Below are 23,497 nucleotides of genomic sequence, written 5' to 3'. Positions count from 1 at the left end.
GAAAATATACATGTTCTTAATTCATGGCATGGTTTCTTTTGAGCCAAATGTTGAATAGACATTTAATTAATGCAGGAAAATAGGAAAAATAGCCTACTGTCTATAGTCATAAAAACAATTAGGCTAAATAAATGTGTTATTTTGTTGGGTAACGGATCGGCTCTCGGCACTCATTAAGAGGCGGCTTCTATCTTCAATATAATCATTCATTCAGAAGGTTAAACCCATAGGTTTTAGGCCTGCAGTAAATTAAATTAGATTACCAGCTTCATTTTTCATTAGGTTATAATAATCCATGCCTTCTGGGAATGTTATAAAGTCCAAAAGTTATGGGTGGAGTTAGACATTTGGCTGTCAGAAGTATTACAATGGAAATTAACTTTTAATCCATCTGTCTTCATATTTCAAGACATGACAAATAAGGGTGCAGTGAGATGGGTTGGACGTTACTTTTCTCGTCAATCATCTTGAAAAAACGTATACTTAAAAACAGAAAATCAACCAATGTCAGTCTTTAAATGCTTTATTATCCAAATGTTGAAAGTGCGTTTGGGCGATGGAGATAAACAAAATGGTGCAGTTTGAGGCCATGTGGCGGAGAGTGATGCGGGCTCTCTGGAGATTGGGGTGTGAGCAGGTGGGTCTGGGCAGGTGTGATGTAGTTGTCGTTTGTATGTGTATGTTTTCTATTGTCAAAAAATATAAAATCTTACAAAATTAAAAATGACAAGCTTGCAACACGCATCTGATTATTCATTAGAATAGGATTTATTTTATTTATTTCGTTTACATTCTTCATTGTAACCACAATGTCACAAATAATTGAACACACACAACATGAGCAGATTAACTTGGTCATAGCGTGGTGCAATGACAGAATGACGCAATTTACCACGATCTGCCACCATCTACCAGAAATGGTGCGGCATAAGCTTAATTGAGGGATCACTGTAGGTTCTCTATACTCCCGCTTCCAATTTCAAATATTAACCATTGTAATCTCCCATTAGCAGTGTTTTAAGAAATCCAGCGTTAACGTGCAACTACACGTTAAATTCTGCCCTTTGGTAGCAATCGACCCGCTGAGATTAAATTTGGCTAATATTGTTGCAAACACTTATGTAGCAGTCGGGCTAGCTATTAGCATGCTAACCGTCAATGATACAGAGCATGGTAGCGTCATTACCATTGCTGGCAGGCTTCCTTCCAGGATCATAAGATTTTGTGGTGACTTGCCTGTACATTTCTTAATAAATGTGTTCCAACAGGCCTACATGTTGTCGTGTTAGGCCAATGTAGCCTTGTCATTTGTTTATTCAACATGCCTGCCTGTTAGACTGGTAAATTCAAATGATGCCAAACACAATATTCTGTGTTGTTCGTCATGTTAACTCAGTGTTGAGCCCACTTTGTTATTAATTGAGCTCGTTTTTTGCCGTCGTTTGGCAAACACTAATATCCCTATAAGGAGCTGGCTTCAAAAAGCCTGCCATTCAGCCGCCCAACACTGTGGGTCATTAATTATGGCGGTAATAATAGGTAGCTGCGTTCTGTCTGTGAACGTCTACCACTAGACTAAGATCCTCTACTCTCGGGGCGGGGGGATTTATTTATTTAATTACATTCTGGGGAACCATATTGTGTGTTACACCAGCTGTGTCTTGATGCCATGTGAACTCATGGCATCACCATTCTTTCATCTCCGGCAGCCAAGGGCCTGTTGTACACAAATGGCCATCACAATCTTCTCTCTACTGAGTGTGACTTGTAGTGTTTCAATTATTTCATTGCAAAGGGGAAGGTTTTTGTTCAGGAGTTGGGGACTGCGATGACAAACACACACACACACACACACACACACACACAATGATTATCTCGAGAGATTCCCTTGTGTCTTGTAAAACTTATAAGCCATCTAAAGATGAGAAGCTCATAGATCTAATTCCCATCTATTTTAATTCAATTTCTTGTCATTGCTTCTTTAATTCACACTCATGTTCTCTCTTTGCTGCGGCCCACTTGAACATTTGGCAATTGTTTTGTTTACACCAAGTCTGATTTAGCACATGCACAGATAAAGAATGAGTACATTGAGAAAAGGACATTGGGAATATTGTTCATCATTTCGCAAACATGGCTCTCTTTGTAAATGACTTTCAACAAAGAGTTCTCATGTCTAACACTGAGACACAAGTACAGTCACTAACCCCATTCCTCTGGCTTATTGAGGGACACAGGCAGACAGGCAAATTCCAAACACAAAAAACCTCCATGGTGCACACAGGTTACATGCCACCGCTTCTGCTTTTAGTACACTGCTGCTCCTCTGTCCTAAGTCTCTTTACACTGTGGTGGTAAAGCACTGGGGCTTTAGCTAGCTATTGTCACTCTCCTGGGCAGATCAGTGATCTCGAACTGGCTGCCACACTGATGTGTGAGCAGGCAAAGTCAATCTTCACTTTAGCCACCATCAGAGATGGATGTGGATGCTTCCGATTAGCATGCGACAATGGGACCTGGGGAAAAGGATCCTTGTGCATGGCTTGCAAGCTTTCTGACGAGTTTTCATTGAACTGGGCAGCTCTGCTACTGCTAGAGCACTTGATGTATAAACACAATGACAGTGTCAGTTTTAGCCCCACAGAGACAGACAGACACGTTTCAATAATACACTTTAGATTTTCGTAAAGCTTGTCTCCATTGTCTAGCATCAAGACAGTCAGCAGCACGGACATAGTTCCCTTCTAAAGCACATGTGCTAAAGATATTCAGCCTCTATGAAAATTTACATAGGGACTAAATCCCCCTCACACTGTCCTTGTGAGCTGCCTGGAGAACAGGGAATATCTCTACTTTAACCCACCTGCCTCTGGATGTGAGGCAATTACAGTAGGATTTAATGTACGGGTTAGCCCAGGATTACAAAGCCTTATAACACCGGTGGAGCGACAATGGAGCGACCCCACCACATATCGCGGTTACGTATGTATGGGCTTCCTGGCGGGATGAGGAAACTAGCTACAGACCAAGGCCGTCTATTTAATTTGAAGGATCAGAGGCCCGGCTGATAATGGAGTCAGATTCCATATGATATTGCAAGACGTTTTAAACATGATTTGGTGACTCAATTTCAAAATAGGACAAAGCACTCAACGGAGAGGCTTTCTAACATGAAAAAGTGTGAACGAAATGAATTAATAAAGAGGAGAAACAGCAGCTATGCTAATGAGTTTGGGCCCTAGATACAGTTGAAGTTGGAAGTTTACATACACCTTAGCCAAATACATTTAAACTTTTCACAATTTCTGACATTTAATCCTAGTAAAAATTCCCTGTCTTAGGTCAGTTAGGATCACCACTTTATTTTAAGAATGTGAAATGTCAGAATAATAGTAGAGAGAATGATTTATTTCAGCTTTTATTTATTTCATCACATTCCCAATGGGTCAGAAGTTTACATATTTGTATTTGGTAGCATTGCCTTTAAATTGTTTAACTTGGGTCAAACGTTTTCGGGTAGCCTTCCACAAGCTTCCCACAATAAGTTGGGTGAATTTTGGCCCATTCTTCCTGACAGAGCTGGTGTAACTGAGTCAGGTTTGTAGGCCTCCTTGCTCGCACATGCTTTTTCAGTTCTGCCCACAAATATTCTATAAGATTGAGGTCAGGGCTTTGTGATGGCCACTCCAATACCTTGACTTTGTTGTCCTTAAGCCATTTTGCCACAACTTTGGAAGAACGCTTGGGGTCATTGTACATTTGGAAGACCCATTTGCGACCAAGCTTTAACTTCCTGACTGATGTTTTGAGATGTTGCTTCAATATATCCACATAATTTTCCTTCCTCATGATGCCATCTATTTTGTGAAGTGCACCAGTCCCTCCTGCAGCAAAGCACCCCCACAGCATGATGCTGCCACCCCCGTGCTTCACGGTTGGGATGGTGTTCTTCGGCTTGCAAGCGTTCCCCTTTTTCCTCCAAACATAACGATGGTCATTATGGCCAAACAGTTCTATTTTAGTTTCATCAGACCAGAGGACATTTCTCCAAAAAGTATGATATTTGTCCCCATGTGCAGTTGCAAACCATAGTCTGGCTTTTTTATGGCGGTTTTGGAGCAGTGGCTTCTTCCTTGCTGAGCGGCCTTTCAGGTTATGTCGATATAGGACTCGTTTTACTGTGGATATAGATACTTTTGTACCTGTTTCCTCCAGCATCTTCACAAGTTTTTTTTTTTTTTTGCACAAAAGTATGTTCATCTCTAGGAGACAGAACACGTCTCCTTCCTGAACGGTATGACGGCTGCGAGGTCCCATGGTGTTTATACTTGCGTACTATTGTTTGTACAGATGAACGTGGTACTTTCAGGCGTTTGGAAATTGCTCCCAAGGATGAACCAGACTTGTGGAGGTCTACAATTTTGTTTTCTGAGGTCTTGGCTGATTTCTTTTGATTTTCCCATGATGTCAAGCAAAGAGGCACTGAGTTTGAAGGTAGGCCTTGAAATACATCCACAGGTACACCTCTAGTTGACTAAAACTATGTCAATTAGCCTATCAGAAGCTTCTAAAGCCATGACATCATTTTCTGGAATTTTCCAAGCTGTTTAAAGGCACAGTCAACTTACTGTATGTAATCTTCTGACCCACTGGAATTGTGATACAGTGAATTATAAGTGAAATAATCTGTCTGTAAACAATTGTTGGAAAAATGACTTGTGTCATGCACAAAGTAGATGTCCTAACCGATGCCTAACCCTAACATTAAATGAAGTGAATTTTACGATAAATTACATGAATTTTACGATATTGCCAATTCTGACTTTGCAGCTGGCCCATCTAACAGAATCGCTCAGTTCTTACCTCCATGGCAAGATTCATGACAATAACCATCAGACCTGGACAGACCTGCCTGCCCTATACTCTCATCTGGGCGGAACATCCCACAGAACTTCTCATGAATCATCGGTTAAGAGATCTCATGCCTTCATCCCAAATGGCCCCTTAAGCCTCCTGGTCCTGCTTCGGTCTCCCAGCACTCAGAGTCACCCCCAAAATATGATCAGAATCACGCCGCTTCAGGTTTCAGCCAGCCATGGCTTTAGGGAGGGCAGTAGCAAGGCCAAAATAGGGGGTGGGGGAGAAGAGAGACGCACCACTTTCCCAGGGTTCTGATAACCAGAACAGCTGAGATTCCTCCACCCAAACATCACCACACCAGCAGCCCACCCCCCTGCTGTCCCTTTGCCCAGTGATGGCTCACTGCTGGTCCCACACAGATGTGTGAGGGAGAGTGTGGTTGTGATGGTGTGCCGAGCAGCAAGGCATGTGTAATGAGAATGAGAGGGACCGAATGGAACTGGTTACTGGGTAGTTTTTGCTCCCATGGCCGACGAGAATGCAGGAGCAGCTGGGCCTTCTCCGTTTTCCTCTCCTTTCTCTTTTTCTCTCCATCCCTCTACTCTCTCTCTCTCTCACTCTCTCTTTCTCTCTCTGCCGATGACTAGAGTGAGAGCCAGTCACTGAGCAGGGCCAGCTGTAGGAGATGAACTGGTGTGGTGTGTGTATGCTGGGGGGTGTTCTGTACACACACTAGCACACATCCCAGCTAGCACAAAAAGTTCTGAGAACCATATGTTTCTTAGAGCTTGGTGAGAGCGTGGTTGTCTTATGGTTATTTTGCATACAACCTTCCCACAACTTTCTGGGAATGGTGCAGGATAGTTGCTTGGCTTTGGAACATTCTCAGCACTTTAAGGAACTCAACAAAACAAAGTCATTTTCTTGGTATTTCATTACTTTAACAGAACTTTTCCTAAAACGTACCCTAGGCAGGTTCTCCAACTGGTTTGACATTGGGAATGTTCTCCAATAGTTCAGAGGGTGTTAAGAAACAACAGTCTTCTGTGGGAATTTCAGTACTTCAGCATAACGTTTCCTGCAGGTTTCCTCATGGCAATATTTAAAGTAATGTTCTCAAATTGTTCCTAGAATGGTAAAAAACACTTTTCATACAAACCACAAGAAAATTGTATTAACCTTCAGAGAACGTTCTAAGAATGTTATTTAAAAACATATACAGATATATAGATGACCTGGAGCCAGTGGGTTTGGCGACGAATATGTAGTGAGGGCCAGCCAACGAGAGTGTACAGGTCACAATGGTGGGTAGTGTATGGGGCTTTGGTGACAAAACGGATGGCACTGTGATAGACTACATCCAATTTGCTGAGTAGGGTGTTGGAGGCTATTTTGTAAATGACATCGCCGAAGTCAAGGATCGGTAGGATAGTCAGTTTTACGAGGGCATGTTTGGCAGCATGAGTGAAGGAGACTTTGTTGCGAAATAGGAAGCCGATTCTAGATTTAACTTTGGATTGGAGATGCTGAATGTGAGTCTGGAAGGAGAGTTTACGGTCTAACCAGAAAACTAGGTATTTGTAGTTGTCCACATACAGTGCTATGAAAAAGTATTTGCCCCCTTTCTAATTTTCTCTACTTTTGCATATTTGTGATACTGAGTGTTATCAGATCTTCAACCAAAACCTAATATTACATAAAGGGAACATAAGTTAACAAATAACACAACAATTACATATTTATTTCATAAACAAAGTTATGCAACACCCAATTCCCCTGTGTGAAAAAGTAATTGCCCCCTTACACTCAATAACTGGTTGTGCCACCTTTAGCTGCAATGACTCCAACCAAATGCTTCCTGTAGTTGTTGATCAGTCTCTCACGTCGCTGTAGAGGAATTTTGGCCCACTCTTCCATGCAGAACTGCTTTAACTCAGTGACGTGTGGGTTTTCAAGCATGAACTGCTCGTTTCAAGTCCTGCCACAACATCTCAGTTGGGATTAGGTCTGGACTTTGACTAGGCCATTCCAAAACATCCAGTTTGTTGCTTTTTAGCAATTTTCGTGTAGACTTGATTGTGTGTTTTGGATCATTGTCTTGCTGCATGACCCAGCTGCGCTTCAGCTTCAGCTCACAGACGGATGGTCTGACATTGTCCTGTAGAATTCTCTGATACAGAGCATAATTCATGGTTCCTTCTATTAAGGCAAGTCGTCCAGGTCCTGAGGCAGCAAACCATCCCCAAACCATCACACCACCACCACCATGCTTGACCTTTGGTATGATGTTCTTACTGTGGAATGGAGAGTTTTGTTTTCGCCAGGCATTACTGGAACCATGTCGTCCAAGAATTGAACCCTGTGGCAACCCCATAGAGACTGCCAGAGGTCCAGACAACAGGCCCTCCGATTTGACACATTGAACTCTATCTGAGAAGTAGTTGGTGAACCAGGCGAGGCAGTAATTTGAGAAACCAAGGCTATTTAGTCTGCCAATAAGAATGCGGTGATTGACAGAGTCGAAAGCCTTGGCCAGGTCGATGAAGACGGCTGCACAGTACTGTCTTTTATCTATCGCGGTTATAATATCGTTTAGGACCTTGAGCGTGGCTGAGGTGCACCCATGACCAGCTCGGAAACCAGATTGCATAGCGGAGAAGGTACGGTGGGATTCGAAATGGTCGGTGATCTGTTTGTTAACTTGGCTTTCAAATACTTTCGAAAGGCAGGGCAGGATGGATATGGGTCTGTAACAGTTTGGATCTAGAGTGTCACCCCCTTTGAATAGGGGGATGACCGTGGCAGCTTTCCAATCTCTGGGGATCTCAGACGATACGAAAGAGAGATTGAACATGCTAGTAATAGGGGTTGCGACAATATCGGCAGCTAATTTTAGAAAGAAAGGGTCCAGATTGTCTTGCCCAGCTGATTTTTAGGGGTCCAGATTTTGCAGCTCTTTCAGAACATCAGCTATCTGAATTTGGGTGAAGGAGAAGCGGAGGGTGTAGAGCTGGTGGCCGGGGTAGGGGTAGCCAGGTGGAAAGCATGGCCAGCCGTAGCAAAATGCTTGTTGAAATTATCGATTATCGTAGATTTATCAGTAGTGACAGTGTTTCCTAGCCTCAGTGCAGTGGACAGCTGGGAGGAGGTGCTCTTATTCTCCATGATCAATGGAAACAGGATGCACGTGAGCTCAATTTCGAGTCTCATAGCAAAGGGTCTGAATACTTATGTAAATAAGGTATTTTTTAAATATATTTTTATAGATTTGCAACAATTTCTAAAAAACTGTTTTTGCTTTGTCATTATGGGGTATTGTGTGTAGATTGTTGAGGATTTATTTGTATTTAATCAATTTGAGAATAAGGCTGTAAAGTAACAAAATGTGGAAAAAGGGAAGGGGTCTGAATACTTTCCGAATGCACTCTATATGCCTTGTACCATATGACGCTGTACTTACTATAATGTCAGACACCTAACAAGCAGTGTAGAGAATCAATGTACCATCTAAACCGCTGTGAAATATATTTTCAATAATCCAAAATATTGTATTTTCAGCTGTTTGAAGCTGGTGTACAAAACCGAAAGTAAAAGATGCAAAAACATAACTTAAGAAAGGGAAGCATAGAAATAACGCACATAGAACAGATCTACCGCTTCTTAGACTTGCTTTCAATGAGAACGACATATCTATAACTCACATTTCTATGTGAATTTGGTCAGGTCGCCCAAAAAGTTAAATATTGCTGCTTTAATGTAAACACAAACACACATAGGGAATTATGACTAACAGCTAAAACAAATAAAAATTAAAGACAAGTTTAAACCATACATTTCCTTTTATAAAAATAATAATAAACAATACAAATACATTAAGTTTCAAAAAGTCCAGCAATACAATTACACTGAACACTACATAGGTCTGTGAATAGTGTAGCTCAGGGTTCTTCAATTCCGGTCCTGGAGGGCCGAAACACCTCTGTTTTTCATCCTCTCCTTCTAATCAGGGGCTAATTCAGACCTGGGACAGGTGAGTGCAATTAACTACCAGGTAGAAATAAAAAACAGAAGTGTTTCGGCCCTCCAGGACCGGAATTGAAGAACCTTGGTGTAGCTTGTCCCTGAGCTGGCGGACAAATGGTTCTTGCCTCTCTGCCTGCTGGGGGTACTGCATATGTTGGTTCCAACCTTAAAAGTAATAACAAAGAAAGTGAGCAGGTCTGTTAGGAAATGCCTTTCTCAAACCATCTGGATAAGGGCATTTCTGTGATGCACCAGAAATACTCTAAGTGGGGAGTTGGGATACTCCTTTCAATTCGTATTACTATATTCCTCTTTCAGTCTAACAGATTTTAAAAGGCCCTAGTAATGTTTTTTTTTTGCTGTGCATGTGACTGCACTTTAGAGCGTGTGTCATCCAGCAGGACACCATTTTGGGGAAAGTTGAGGTCAGGTCCAATATTGGCTATGCACCCAAGAGGGAAAAAGGTTGGGCCATCCTAGAAATGTTTTAGAGTAATATAATATAGTATAAACCATTTAGCAGACACATTTATCCAAAGTGACTTACAGTCATGCGTGCATACATTTTTACGTATGGGTGGTCCTGGGAATCGAACCCACTAGTCTGGCGTTGCAATGCTCTACCAAGATGCATGATAAGGTTATAAATTATTTGCGAAGGGAAGACATATTGAGACCTAGGTCTCTTTTCCAAATGCACCCTTTATAATACAACATAAATATACACATTATACCCCCCCAAAAAAATAATAATAAAATAATAACAAACTTGTATGCCATCTGTAAATACAAATAAATTGTTAAATTACAAGCATATGTGTAGGTAATCCTTTCTAACTCAGATCTTTTTGAAAGATATCATGAATAACTGCAAAAGTGTTGCTAATGCTCTCCACTTTCTGGAGGACCGAGTTTTGATATCAGTGGTATGTCCGGTGGAAACAGAATATGATATCTTAGGAGATGGAGAAAATTCTGGAGTTTGATTGCAAATATGCGGTGGGAGTCGAAAAGAGAACACACAGAAGGCTGTTGTATAAAACACCTGTCTCCGGATTACATCTTCAAACTAAGGGCAACCATGGCATCCGTGACGGAGAGGGAGAAGCGTTCATCAATGTATACGGGTAAGAGAGTCTAGCTAACTACATTTCAAATATTATAAGTTTCTAATTTTGTCAGAAAGTAATTTTCATTGCAAGTTAAAGCGTACAGTTAGCTAGCTGTGTAGTAATGTTATTTGTATCTCAGAGCCATTTGTATTGCTAGTTATAGCCTAATGTTAGCTAGATAGCTAACATTGAGCGTAGTTGGTTAGCTTTAGCTACCTGCAGATTCATGCAGGGTAGTAAAGTTATGAGTTGGGATTATGGTTCATTGTTTAGCTAGCTAGCTACATGTCTAAACAAGACTCCACTATGCAAGTAACCATTTCACTGTACCGTTTACACCTTCTGTATCCTGTGCATGTGACAAATAAACTTAGATTTTATTTGATATAGTGTGTGTTTACCAGAGATGGTAATGTGAAGACCAACATCACCTGCACCAAAGTCAAGTTAGGATATAATGTTAGGCCAACAAGACAGCGTCCATGTTCTAAAATTCTCCAGTAGAATGCTCTGCTTTTATTTCATCACACAACCGTAAGTCTTTTTCTGAATTTAGCTTGCCATAAACTTGTAAATAGTCATCTTGTTGTGAGTTTATTTTCCTGTAATAATGAATACAAACTAGCTAAAGTTAAGACGTTAAACTAGAAACTAACCAAAACTTTGTTTAGAAAGTTGCTTTAAGTTGCCTGGTTTGCTAGATTGACATATACTAAATTCATTTTTAAACGGATGGGTTTATTGGTGTTAAAATACACCAGTTATGCTATTTTGGACCACCAGGCTGCTGATGTCATGCACGACAAGTTTGATGTCGGACGACAATAGAATGTTCATGATATCACTGCGACAACTGTCTACATACATGTTGATAGACGTAGTATAAACCAGCCTTTAGTTTTGAAATCTTTGTTTGTTTAGTACGCTACCGTACTCACTCTGTTTAGCACATGACCACACATGTTCTTGTTAACATCCTTAAAGAGATGGGTGGGGCTAAGGCTTACGAGGGTGTGAATGATGCTGAATGGGTGTAGACAAAGAAGAGCTCTCCAGTAGATTTACCAAAACATTCAAGGGCCATTTTCTCAAAAGTGAGGTTACAAGTTTATCAACTTTCAAAGCAGAATTACTTTCCCATTGTTCCTCAACTGTAGTGTATGATATACCACTTTCTAGCTCTGAGTCTCTACTTTTATCCAATGTAAAAAACACAATTTCAAATTTTGCTACATAAGACCGAATCGAGCCGGTTGGTCACAATTGTGATCGAATCAACGCAATATTAGCCACTTTCAATGCAACATACCGAAACAAAACAAACTATGCAAGATATTTTGTTTTAGGCAGAATGCATCGGAGTAGGATTCTATTGCATTGACATGCACTACTCAGCCCGTACTTTACATTTATGCTGGCGTGGCATAAATAATCAGAGCTGCAGTAGGCCTATATGCAAATAGACCATTGCCATATGTGGATCTGTGCCATTTACTTTGAACTGGACTGTGTTTACAGCATGAGAGGTCATGAGTAGATGCGCTTGTTTTGAGATCAAAATGAGAGCTGCATGTAGCCACGTGCACATTTTGTTCATATCCTTTGCTAATTAGTGAGTTATTAGCCCAGTTATAGATAATTTGTAGTCAGCAATGTTTATTGTTATTGCTTCCTGCAAGAGCACAAAACGTCTACATTTCTAGACATCTTTGAAAAGCGAGTCAGGTAAAGAGCTTTTTTTTTGTCTTAAAGGGGCAGTGTTATATTTTGAGACAGGCTTGAATAAGCTAAGTAGCCAATAGGCAGAGGGTAGCATAATTTGTCTGTATCTGTGTAATAATGGTATGGGAATAATAATGCATTTTATTTTGTAAAGTAGTTTCTTGCATCAAACAACACAACAACATGGCCTACACACATAATTTCCTGTCACGAACATGGATACCTCCTGCGCCTCGACCTGTTGCTTCGGCCTGTTATTTCCGAAGTTTAACTTTGTTTTATTTGTATTTTGTTCATAAGTGTTTGTGTCAACACCTGCTACCAACTAGCCAGCTAGCTAGCTAATTGGTTGCAATGGAGCCCACTTCACCTGGAATACTTAACTAACGTTTCCAGCGCTGTAGAGGCTGTGTTTATTAGGCTCTTGTCCAGGACAATATTGACAATCCGGAGATCCAATGCGGCAATTGTTTGCTAGCGGAGGATTACAGGAATGAGGTGGCTATGCTTAGCAAGCAAATCTCAATTCTGTGCAAACTTATTGGGAAAATGCAAATTGGAACTTTCTTGTTCTCAACTCCTATGGCTGGACGCCGCTCGGGCCTAATGGATGTTTCCCCACCTTGTCATCTGTCCCTATACGAATGGCCTGTGCTACCTGGAACATGCCTGCCAAGGAAGTTGTCTCCATCTGCCTCTCCTCCTCCATCCTGTAGTGTATTTGTATTTGTATTTATTATGGATCCCCATACTCTTCCTGGAGTCCAGCAAAATTAAGGCAGTTATACATTTAAAAAAAACATTACAATACATTCATAACAGATTTCACAGCACACTAAGTGTGTGCCCTCAGGCCCCTACTCCACTACCACATATCTACAACACAAAATACATGTGTACGTATGTGTATAGAGAGTATGTTATCATGTGTGTGTATGTATATGTCTGTGCCTATGTTTGTGTAGTTTCACAGTCCCCGCTGTTCCATAAGGTGTATTTTTATCTGTTTTTAAAATCTGATTCTATTGCTTGCATCAGTTACCTGATGTGGAATAGAGTTCCATGTAGTCATGGCTCTACGCAGTACTGTGCGCCTCCCATAGTCTGTTCTGGACTTGGGAACTGTGAAGAGACCTCTGGTGGCACGTCTTGTGGGGTATGCATGGGTGTCTGAGCTGTGTGCCAGTCGTTCAAACAGACAGCTCGGTGCTTTCAACATGTCAACACCTCTCACAAACACAAGGAGTGATGAAGTCAATCTCTCCTCCACTTTGAGCCAGGAGAGATTGACATGCATATTATTAATGTTAGCTCTTTGTGTACATCCAAGGGCCAGCCGTGCTGCCCTGTTTTGAGCCAATTGCAATTTTCCTAAGTCCCTCTTTGTGGCACCTGACCACACGACTGAACAGTAGTCCAGGTACGATAAAACTAGAGCCTGTAGGACCTGCCTTGTTGATAGTACTGTTAATAAGGTAGAGCAGCGCTTTATTATGGACACACTTCTCCCCATCTTAGCTACCGTTGTATCAATATGTTTTGACCGTGACTGTTTACAATCCAGGGTTACTCCAAGCAGTTTAGTCACCTCAACTTGCTCAATCTCCATATTATTTATTACAAGATTTAATTGAAGTTTGGAGTTTAGTGAATGAGTTGTTCCAAATACAATGCTTTTAGTTTTAGAAATATTTAGGACTAACTTATTCCTTGCCACCCACTCTGAAACTAACTGCAACTCTTTGTTAAGTGTTGCAGTCATTTCAGTCGCTGTAGTAGCTGACATGTATTGTGTTGAGTCATCCGCATACATACAGTTTAAGTCGGAAGTTTATATACACCTTAGCCAAATACATTTAAACTCAGTTTTTCACAATTCCTGACATTTAATCCTAGTAAAAATTATTAGGCCAGTTAGGATCACCATTTTATTTTAAGAAGGTGAAATGTCAGAATAATAGTAGAGAGAATGATTTATTTCAGCTTTTATTTATTTAATCACATTCCCAGTGGGTCAGAAGTTTACATACACTCAATTAGTATTTGGTAGCATTGCCTTTAAATTGTTTAACATGGGTCAAACGTTTCGGGTAGCCTTCCACAAGCTTCCCACAATAAGTTGGGTGAATTTTTGCCCATTCCTCCTGACAGAGCTGGTGTAACTGAGTCAAGTTTGTAGGCCTCCTTGCTCACACAGGCTTTTTCAGTTCTGCCCACAAATGTTCTATTGAATTGAGGGCTTTGTGATGGCCACTCCAACACCTTGACTTTGTTGTCCTTAAGCCATTTTGCCACAACTTTGGAAGTATGCTTGGGGTCATTGTCCATTTGGAAGACCCATTTGCGACCAAGCTTTAACTTCCTGACTGATGTCTTGAGATGTTGCTTCAATATATCCACATCATTTTCCTTCCTCATGATGCCATCTATTTTGTGAAGTGCACCAGTCCCTCCTGCAGCAAAGCACCCCCACAGCATGATGCTGCCACCCCCGTGCTTCACGGTTGGGATGGTGTTCTTCGGCGTGCAAGCAACCCCCTTTTTCCTCCAAACATAACGATGGTCATTATGGCCAAGCAGTTCTATTTTTGTTTCATCAGACCAGAGGACATTTCTCCAAAAAGTACGATCTTTGTCCCCATGTGCAGTTGCAAACCGTAGTCTGGATTTTTTATGGCGGTTTTGGAGCAGTGGCTTCTTCCTTGCTGAGCGGCCTTTCAGGTTATGTCGATATAGGACTCGTTTTACTGTGGCTATAGATACTTTTGTACCTGTTTCCTCCAGCATCTTCACAAGGTCCTTTGCTGTTGTTCTGGGATTGATTTACACTTTTCGCATCAAAGTACGTTCATCTCTAGGAGACAGAACGCGTCTCCTTCCTGAGCGGTATGACGGCTGCGTGGTCCCATGGTGTTTATACCTGCGTACTATTGTTTGTACAGATGAACGTGGTACCTTAAGGCATTTGGAAATTGCTCCCAAGGATGAACCACACTTGTGGAGGTCTACAATTATTTTTCTGAAGTACTGGCTGATTTCTTTTGATTTTCCCATGATGTTAAGCAAAGATGCACTGAGTTTGAAGGTAGGCCTTGAAATACATCCACAGGTACACCTCCAATTGACTCAAATAATGTCAATTAGCCTATCAGAAGCTTCTAAAGCCATGACATCATTTTCTGGAATTTTCCAAGCTGTTTAAAGGCACAGTCAACTTAGTGTATGTAAACTTCTGACCCACTGGAATTGTGATACAGTGAATTATAAGTGAAATAATCTGTCTGTAAACAATTGTTGGAAAAAGTACTTGTGTCATGTCCTAACCGACTCGCCAAAACCATAGTTTGTTAACAAGAAATTTGTGGAGTGGTTGAAAAACAAGTTTTAATGAGTCCAACCTAAATGTATGTAAATTCCGTCTTCAACTGTAGACACTCTGGCTTTACTCAAAGCCAGTGTCATGTCATTAGTTAAGATTGAAAAAAGTAATGGGCCTAGACAGCTGCCCTGGGGAATTCCTGATTCTACCTGGATTATGTTGGAGAGGCTTCCATTAAAGAACACCCTCTGTGTTCTGTTAGACAGGTAACTCTGTATCCACAATATAGCAGGTGGAGTAAAGCCATAACACATACATTTTTCCAGCAGCAGAATATATGATCGATCATGTCAAAAGCCACAGTGAAGTCTAACAAAACAGCCCCCACAATTTCTCTCAGCCAATCATCAGTCATTTGTGTAAGTGCTGTGCTTGTTGAATGTCCTTCTCTATAAGCATGCTGAAAGATTGTTTTCAATTTGTTTACTGTGAAATAGCATTGCATCTGGTCAAACACAAATTTTTCCAGTAGTTTACTAAGGGTTGGTAACAGGCTAATTGGTTGGCTATTTGAGCCAGTAAAGGTGCTTTACTATTCTTAGGTAGCGGAATGACTTTTGCTTCCCTCCAAGCCTGGGGGCACACACATTCTAGTAGGCTTACCTTGGATGGAAAATATGGCAAATAGGAGTGGCAACATCGCCCGCTATTATCCTCAGTAATTTTCCATCCAAGTTGTCAGACCCCTGTGGTTTGTCATGGTTGATAGACAACAATACTTTTTTCACCTCTTCCACACTCACTTTACGGAATTCAAAATTACAACGTTTGTCTTTCATAATTTGGTCAGATATACTTGGATGTGTATTGTCAGCAATTGTTGCTGTTATGTCATGCCTACATTTGCTAATCTTGCCAATGAAAACATCTGTAAAGTAGTTGGCAACATCAGTTGGTTTTGTGATGAATGAGCCATCTGATTCAATGAATGATGGAGCTGAGTTTGCCTTTTTCCCAAAAATTTCATTTAAGGTGCTCCAAAGCTTTTTACTATCTTTCTTTATGTCATTTATCTTCGTTTCATAGTGTAGTTTCTAATTATTTTTAATCAGTTTTGTCCGTTTAGTAGACGGTGAACAGCTAGACGATTGTTCTGCTAAGCAGACCGGAGTGACTGTGAGAGGTTCAGAGCAGACTGACATAAGGAATAGCTTTGCTGCACTGGTGCCTGATCTACCTGTGCCTTCATCGCTTTGATTCCAGCGGCTTCGTCGTCAAGTTCGGCTCCTTTCCCTCTCTCTGGATCTGACGGGGCACTGCCTGCTGGGATATCTGGACCTATCGGCAGGAGCAGAGGATGTACACTATCCTACTTCTCGTGGGCCCTTGAAAGGTTCAACAAATTGAGTGAGGGGTAGGAATGGGCGAATTTCACCATTCCATTCTCCGGCCGTTGTATTGGGCAGTTCAATAGTGAGAAATGTCTCAGTCCCTGGAACAAAAACGTTGTGCTATCCAGGAGCACGAGTACAGGACATCAATAAGCTGATAACAAATATTTTAAACCAGCATCAGGAAATTGAGTCTATCATAGTTCATGTGGGATTCAATGACATTATGAAGGGCAGCTCAGAACAGCTGAAGATGTATTTTAAAGACATGACTGGGTCACTGCTTGTCACCAACAAATGCCCCATAATATCTGGCCCTCTGCCCTCCCAAAATCATGGGATTTAACATTTCAGCAGACTATTAGCCCTCCATAACTGGCTACAAGACTATTGCAGCTCTGTGGTTGTAACATTTATTGATCATTTTGATACCTTCTGGAAACAAAGCTCATTTTATAAGGAGGATAGGATCCACCCAAATCATTTGGGTTCCTGGATCCTTTCACAGCATTATAAGGCTGCGTTGAGACAAAGACTTATCAGTGACCCAAGCCCAGCTCAGTTAATCCCTACCATTGTGTCACTGAGTTGTCAAAATGCTTCAGCAAATGTACATTATCCCAGGGGCACAATGACACAATGTAAGTAACTCAGCTATTGTATGCAGTAATCATGTGCCTATGAACCAGAGTTATACTGTTAGCACTGAGGCAGTGTTCCCTAGTAGAAAGTCCACTGTGTGCAGCTCACCCTGCACTAACATAAATAACATGAGCATGTCTACTTCTGTAAGCTTCCCAGTAAAGCAATGAAAGCAATCAAGCATTCCAGAAAAGTGCTAAAAATAGCCCATGTTAACATATGTAGCTTAAGAAACAAGGTTAATGAAATTAATAATATTCTAGTAACATATGACATTCATATTCTGACAATCTCTGAAACTCACTTAGATAAAACCTTTGATGATACAGCAGTAGCAATACATTGTTATAACATCTACAGAAAAGACAGAAATGCCAAAGGTGGAGGTGTTGCCGTTTATATTCAGAACCACATTCATGTAAAGCTTAGCGAGGATCTCATGTTAAATACTGTTGAAGTAATATGACTACAGGTTCATCTGCCTCACCTAAACCCAATTCTGGTGGGAAGCTGCTATAGACCACCAAGTGCTAACAGTCAGCATCTAGATAACATGTGTGAAATGCTTGATAATGTATGTAATATCAACCGATAGGTATATTTTCTGGGTGATTTAAATATTGACTGGCTTTCATCAGGCTGCCCACTCAAGAGAAAGCTTCAAACTGTGACTAGTGCCTGCAACCTCGTTCAGGTTATCAGTCAACCTACCAGGGTAGTTAAATTCTATGGTTGAGAGGGACGAGGCAAAAGGAATGGCAAATAAGTCTGGCTGCACAACCGATTGGTAAACGTACTGCAAATTGAGAAATCATGAGACTAAACTGAATAAAAATAAGACATTACACTATGAAACAAAGACAAATGACATAAATAATGATAGTAAAAAGCTTTGGAGCACCTTAAATGAAATTATGGTCAAAAAGGCAAACTCAGCTCCATCATTCATTGAATCAAGTGGTCCTCTGTAGCTCAATTGGTAGAGCATGGCGCTTGTAACGCCAGGGTAGTGCGTTCGATCCCCGGGACCACCCATATGTAAAAATGTATGCGCACATGACTGTAAGTTGCTTTGGATAAAAGCGTCTGCTAAATGGCATATTATTATTATTATTATTAATCAGATGGCGAATTCTTCACAAAACCCACTGATATTGCCAACTACTTTAATGATTTTTTCATTGGAAAGATTAGGAAACTTAGGCATGACATGCCAGCAACAAACGCTGACATCCAAGTATAACTGATCAAATTATGAAAGACAAGCGACAATGACAAGCCACCCCAGTCTGACAATTTGGATGGAAAATTACTGAGGATAATAGCGGACGATATTGCTACTCCTATTTGCCATATCTTCAATCTAAGCCTACTAGAAAGTGTGTTCCCTCAGGCCTGGAGGGAAGCAAAAGTCATTCCAAGAACAATAAAGTCCCATTTACTGGCTCAAATAGCCGACCAATCAGCCTGTTACAAACCCTGAGCAAACTTTGGGAAAGAATTGTGTTTGACCAGATACAATGCTATTTTACAGTAAACAAATTGACAACAGACTTTCAGCACGCTTACAGTTAAGGAAATTCAAGAAGCACAGCACTTACACAAATTACTGATGATTGGCTGAGAGAAATGTACAATAAAAAGATTGTGGGGGATGTTTTGTTAGAATTCAGAGTGGCTTTTGACATTATCAATCAGTCTGCTGCTGGAAAAACTGTTGTGTTATGGCTTTCCACCCCCTGCTATATTGTGGATAAAGAGTTACCTGTCTAACAGAGCACAGAGGGTGTTCTTTAATGGAAGCCTTTCCAACATAATCCAGGTAGAATTAGGAATTCCCCAGGACAGCTGTTTAAGCCCCTTATAATATTTCGAAAACTAAAAGCATTGTGTTTGGGACAAATGATTCACTAAACCCTAAACCTCAACTAAATCTTGTAATGAATAATGTGGAAATTGAGCAAGTTGAGGTGAATATTCTGCTTGGAGTAACCCTGGATTGTAAACTGTCATTGTCAAAACATGTTGAAACAACAGTAGCTAAAATGGGGAGATGTATGTCCATAATAAAGCGCTGCTCTGCCTTCTTGTCAACAAGGCATGTCCTATAGGCCCTAGTTTTGTTGCACCTGGACTACTGTTCAGTCGTGTGGTCAGATGCCACAAAGAGGGACTTAAGAAATTTGCTATTGGCTCAAAACAGGGCGGCGTGGCTGGCCCTTAAATGTACTAACATTTATGAAATACATGTCAATCTCTCATGGCTCAAAGTGGAGGACAGATTGACTTCATCACTGCTTGTAAGAGGTGTTGACAAGCTGAATGCACCGAGCTGTCTGTTTAAACTTTTAGCACACAGCTCGGACACCCATGCACACCGCACAAGACATGCCACCAGAGGTCTCTTCACAATCCCCAAGTCCAGAACAGACTATGGGAGGCGCATAGTACTACATAGAGCCATTCCACATCAGGTAACTGATGCAAGCAGTAGAATCAGATTTAGAAAACAGATAAAAATACACCTTATGGAACAGCGGGGACTGTGAAGAGACACACACACAGGTACAGACACACGCATACACACACGGGCGCTATCACACGCACTCTACACACACGTACATTGTAATATTGTTGTATAGTGGTATCATTTATTTTGTGTTGTGGTGGTGTGACAGTGTAATTTGATGTACTGTTTTAGCTTTTGTTTTATGTGTAATATAAGTGTCTTAATGTGTTTGGCCCCCAGGAAGAGTAGCTGCTGCCTTGGCAGCAGCTAATGGGGATCCCTAATAAAATAAAATTACAAATATTGATATTTTAATGCAGTCATCTCGGTTTTCATTTGAAGCATATTTTATATGTCACATGTTTCTATCTATTGCAAAGACATTGGCAACTTTGTATTTGTAGTCAACTTTGTTCTGAAGTTATCGGCGGTCACAGAAAGATGGATAAACCATGTGATTCTATGATTAGCGGAGAACTTCTGTGTAGAAAGTGACGTGGATGAGCAAAAAAACATAAACAATGCACTTAGCTGTTCTATAAATGGTCTGAGGCAAGCGTTAGATTACGAGCGATTTCAAGTGTAATGTTATTAACGATGGTTTTGGGAAACAGCTCAGAGATTTAATGATGCTCCTACGATGGTTCTAACGATGAACTTAGCCTTAAGATGCTTTTGGGAATACAGGCCCTGGTCTTGGTAAAGTAGCTGGTGACCTCACCCTCCTTCAGGGACCTCCTGTGGAGATTATTTAAAATGGCCTTGATTGTGTGGCCCACTCCATTATTGGCTAATTGGTTTATCAGCAGGAGCGTAAGGGAGCCAAAGGGCACTAGAGTGCAGCGGAGACACAACAGGAACTTCATGTTTTAGCGAGAGGAGGCTCCGAGTCTGTGCGCATGTGTGTATGTGTGCGTGCGTGCGTTTGTGTTCTACCCCTAATCATGATTTGCATATTAAAAACAAATATTCTGATCCCCAATACACTTTTTTGTGTAGTTCAGTGCTGGAACCATTCTCATTAATTCACAATATTTAATGTTCCTGATGCACAGCATGTTGCTTCTCTCAGCTGACCCTTATAATTGCAGGACCCCAGGAAGAGTACAGCTAATGGGGATCCTTAATAAATACAAATACACATATTCTCAATTTCACTATGTTGATCACCATGGCTCTGTTCGAAATGACACCCTATTCCCTATATGGTGCACTACTTTTATACTCTCTTAGAAGTAAAGGAGCCTCTAAGAACTTTTTGGGGTTCAAAAGATTGCCACTGTGGGGGAACCTTTTCAGTTCAAAAAGGTTCCTCGAGGTACCCCTCTGAAAAAGGTTCTCTGAGCAACCTCTGTGACATGATGCATATCTTTTCACAAAAGCATCACATATTGACTCTCATACACTGATACTGGGATGCCTGTGTAAAGGTTCAAACAGGAACCGTTTTGTGATGGAGGGGTTACATTTTGAACCTTTTTAATAATATATTGTAGCAGCGGCAGCCTTTCAGAAGATTGCAGGCGTGGCTTATTAGCGTTGTGGCTTTCAGATAGTTATCTTTGGCCACCCGTGAGAGTAAACATTATTCCTGTTCCTCATATTAAGTTTGTACACTACAAATGTGCATTTTACATATTCTAATGTAATATTAATATTACTGATTACATATAGGAATAAAGTGGTATCTATTCAAAAATTAGGATTTGCATAGCCTCTTGAAGAACTCATACAACTCTGTAAGCCTCATTGAATCTACAAAACTGTCAGTGTTCAACCTTAACATGTGATGACAATACAACAGAATGAATGAACAGGAATTACACTTACTCTCACTGTTAGGCAAAAATAACAATCTGAAAGCCACACCCCTACTAAGCCACGCCTCCAGTCTTCTGATCTGACCAGCTGGGTCATATCTTAATAACCCAGCATCAATAACCCAGCATCAACAACCCAACCTGGCTCTTTTTAAAGAAAACAACCCAATTTAGAGACCCTATGCCTGCAACCCAGCAGTTAGGTCATCCAAACAACCAAGCAATGTTGAAGATACTGTATCTAGCTAGCGACCTAAGGCAACGCCTAATAAATATCATCATAAGAAACTTTTTGGAATTAAAACCGGAGGCTTCCCACTGGGCACATACTGGTTGAATCAACGTTGTTTCCAGGGTCATTTCAATAAAATTACGTTGAACCAATGTGGAATAGATGTTGAATTGATGTCTGTGCCCAGTGGGTACAGTCATAATATAATTGTGGCTTGACACCCAATCTTGTATTATTCAACATTGCTATTAAAATAGTACCCATATAACAATAGGTAATTGTTTACAAGTTGCTAGCTATCACATAAAGCCATTGCAGAAAACCACATTTTTTCATCTTCTTCTGAGTCTGGTGCAGGTTGGCATTTATTATCATGAACCTTGCCCTGGAGGCAGCTCTACAGAGTGGTCACTAGCTGGCACAGTCACAAAGTCATAAAATCAGATTTGAAACCTAACCTTAAACGTAACCTTAACTACAATGCTAACCCTAATGTCTAACTCTAACATTAAATTAAGACCAAAAAGCAAATTTTTGTTTTTATTAATTATTACGATATACACTACCAGGCAAAAGTTTGGACACACCTACTGAATCAAGGGTTTTTATTTATTTTTACTATTTTTTACATTGTAGAATAATAGTGAAGACATCAAAACTATGAAATAACACATATGGAATCATGTAGTAACCAAAAAAGTGTTAAACAAATCAAATATATTTTATATTTGAGTTTCTTCAAAGTAGCCACACTTTGCCTTGATGACTGTTTGCACACACTTGGAATTCTCTCAACCAGCTTCATGAGGAATGCTTTTCCAACAGTCTTGAAGGAGTTCCCACATATGCTGAGCACTTGTTGGCTGCTTTCCGTCACTCTGCGGTCCAACTCATTCCAAACAATCTCAATTGGGTTGAGGTCAGGGGATTGTGGAGGCCAGGTCATCTCATGCAATTGGGGGGGCTAATTCATTTATTTAAATTGACCGATTTCCTTAACTCAGGTAAATCTTAGAAATTGTTGCATGTTGCGTTTATATTTTTGTTCAGTATATACTTTATACCATTGATCCACAGCACATAAACTGAGCTTCCCCTCTCCCCCCTCTCTTTTCCTTCCCGCCCTCCTTTCATCCCTCCCTTCAGGTGATGAGCATCAAAAGTAACCTCAACAGTGTGCCCTCGCAGACTCAGCATGACTTCTCCATCTCGCCCCTCCACGGTAGCCTAGAGTCATCCAACTCCATCTCGGCCAGCTGCAGCCAGCGCTCCTCAGACCAGTCCATCAAGACTGTGGACAGCATGGCCTCCTCCCATTCCTACTACACGCCCACCTACAGCACGAGCAGCTACAGTGTGGACCCCGTCACGACCGGCTACCAGTACAGCCAATACGGACAGAGTGAGTAGTGGGTTACTAGGGGTAAAGACAGTGCTTTAGGATACATATCGTTTGAGAGACACCATCTCCTCTTCTGTTCTAGTGCAGGACATGAAGTGCCTGACAGCGTTAGTCTTCTGCCAATATAATGACTAGGTGTGTATGTGTGTGTGTGTGTGTCTGTGTACGTCTCCGTGGGTGCACACCCACCCCATGGAAGAGGCTTGGAGTGTGTGTGTGTGTGTTTGACTGGGATTTATTTAAGACATATAGCCTGGTTGACAGGAATAAAGAGCTTTGAGGGTGTGGAGTTAAATGTCCCCTACCCCCCCTGTCCCAGACACACACACAGCACCCTCCCCAGGCTTCATGGTGACTGACAGGTCGGGAGACAACCTCCCCGCCCACAGGTGTGCCTCTCCTACCATTCCACCGCTGCTCCTGACAGCTTCCTTTCTCCACCCTGCTAACAGACTAACTGACACG

The 23,497-nt window shown here is 41.2% G+C and overlaps 1 protein-coding gene across 2 annotated transcripts in view; it reads left to right on the top strand.

Annotated features, from left to right (window-relative positions):
• LOC121546007 (paired box protein Pax-7-like) overlaps positions 1-23,040 on the top strand; it is a 197,516-nt gene extending 174,476 nt beyond the window's left edge. For both annotated transcript variants that reach the window (XM_041856969.1, XM_041856968.1), the window contains exon 8: positions 22,777-23,040. In XM_041856969.1, coding sequence (XP_041712903.1) covers positions 22,777-23,040 — 264 coding nt within the window. The remainder of the gene's footprint in view (positions 1-22,776) is intronic.
• Positions 23,041-23,497: the final 457 nt, after the last annotated feature.

Source organism: Coregonus clupeaformis, chromosome 30 (genome assembly GCF_020615455.1).
Source record: "Coregonus clupeaformis isolate EN_2021a chromosome 30, ASM2061545v1, whole genome shotgun sequence".
Taxonomy (NCBI): Eukaryota; Metazoa; Chordata; class Actinopteri; order Salmoniformes; family Salmonidae; genus Coregonus; species Coregonus clupeaformis.
Note: the sequence above shows the minus strand (reverse complement) of the source record. Positions and strands in the feature narration are given on the sequence as shown.